At 34.9% G+C, this 1,156-nt stretch overlaps 1 protein-coding gene across 1 annotated transcript in view; it reads left to right on the forward strand.

The window, feature by feature from the left end:
* The window catches only part of LOC121814007 (SLAM family member 9-like), a gene marked incomplete at its 5' end in the record, with an annotated part of 2,841 nt that extends 1,778 nt beyond the window's left edge, over window positions 1-1,063 (forward strand). The window contains one exon of the mRNA XM_042218009.1: window positions 207-1,063. Within this exon, the coding sequence (XP_042073943.1) occupies window positions 207-386 (180 nt within the window). The remainder of the gene's footprint in view (window positions 1-206) is intronic.
* Window positions 1,064-1,156: the final 93 nt, after the last annotated feature.

Below are 1,156 nucleotides of genomic sequence, written 5' to 3' on the forward strand. Positions count from 1 at the left end.
GAATACAGTTACTCATATTTTGTATTTTAAATACGTAACGGAGGTACATGTATTCCGTTACTCCCCAACACTGGTAACAGATATTTATCATATAACCTTCTCATTCTGGTATATGTGATAATATGACTGAATACATATTTTTACTTCATTATTTTTATGCACAAGCATCTTATGTTAAGGCCATAAGAACACTGCCATTATCTCAGTCTAGAGCCTCTTATTCTGATGATCCTGGCCCTGTTTATGAGAACATGGACGTCTTTCAGTCCAACCAGACCAGCAGCTCAAGAGAGGAAATGATCTCCATGAAATGCCACAAAGCAGATACCATCTACAACTGTCCAGAAGTGACGGCCACCATGGAGGAGGCCCTCCAAACAGACTGACTCAGTTTACAGCAACAAATCTGCTACATACACAGAACCACCAAGAGGTCAAACAAGATCTGTGAACAGGGGGAAACAAAAGGAAACAGAACAAAGAAACTGAGTTTTGTTTTTTTGTTTTTTGTTTTACTTCAGACAGATACTCCAAATAATGACTAAAGCACTTAAAAAATAATAACAACCCTCCACCAAGGTATCTCACTCTGGTCAGTATTTACTTTAAAAGGAACAGTATCTTGTATATATTAATTTTGTTTTCTTTGTTCTTTTTAAACATACTTTAATACATTTGTAGAAACAAGTGTAAAAACAAATACAAAGTGCTGGACTTTTCGTTTCATTTGTCCTCTTGAAACCCATTTTGACATGTTTGACATCATTTTGACTGTAACTGTTTGTTTTATATGGATATAGTACATGTGTAGCATTCATTTCATTGTTTAGTGATAAATTTCAAGTGAAAGTTTGTGATCATAAGTTTATTTTGTTTTACACAAATAGCAGTTATTCAGAAACAGGTATAACCTGTCATTGTAATGTACATAAAAGTCATAATAAAAATGAATCACTCAAAAAAAGTGTCCCATGCCAACCAGGGGCGGATCTAGAAGGGTGGCATGTGGTGTCAAGTTCCACCCTAAAGTGATCTCTTACCACCCCAAGTGCTACCCTAGTTTTGCATATGACAGTAAATAACATAGCATTAACACTTTGAATGTACAGTCAACAGTGAATATAAATGCTAAAACCGAATATATTGCATATTGTAA

Source organism: Haplochromis burtoni, unplaced genomic scaffold (assembly GCF_018398535.1).
Source record: "Haplochromis burtoni strain Fernald_Lab_line unplaced genomic scaffold, NCSU_Asbu1 Contig_4913, whole genome shotgun sequence".
NCBI lineage: Eukaryota > Metazoa > Chordata > Actinopteri > Cichliformes > Cichlidae > Haplochromis > Haplochromis burtoni.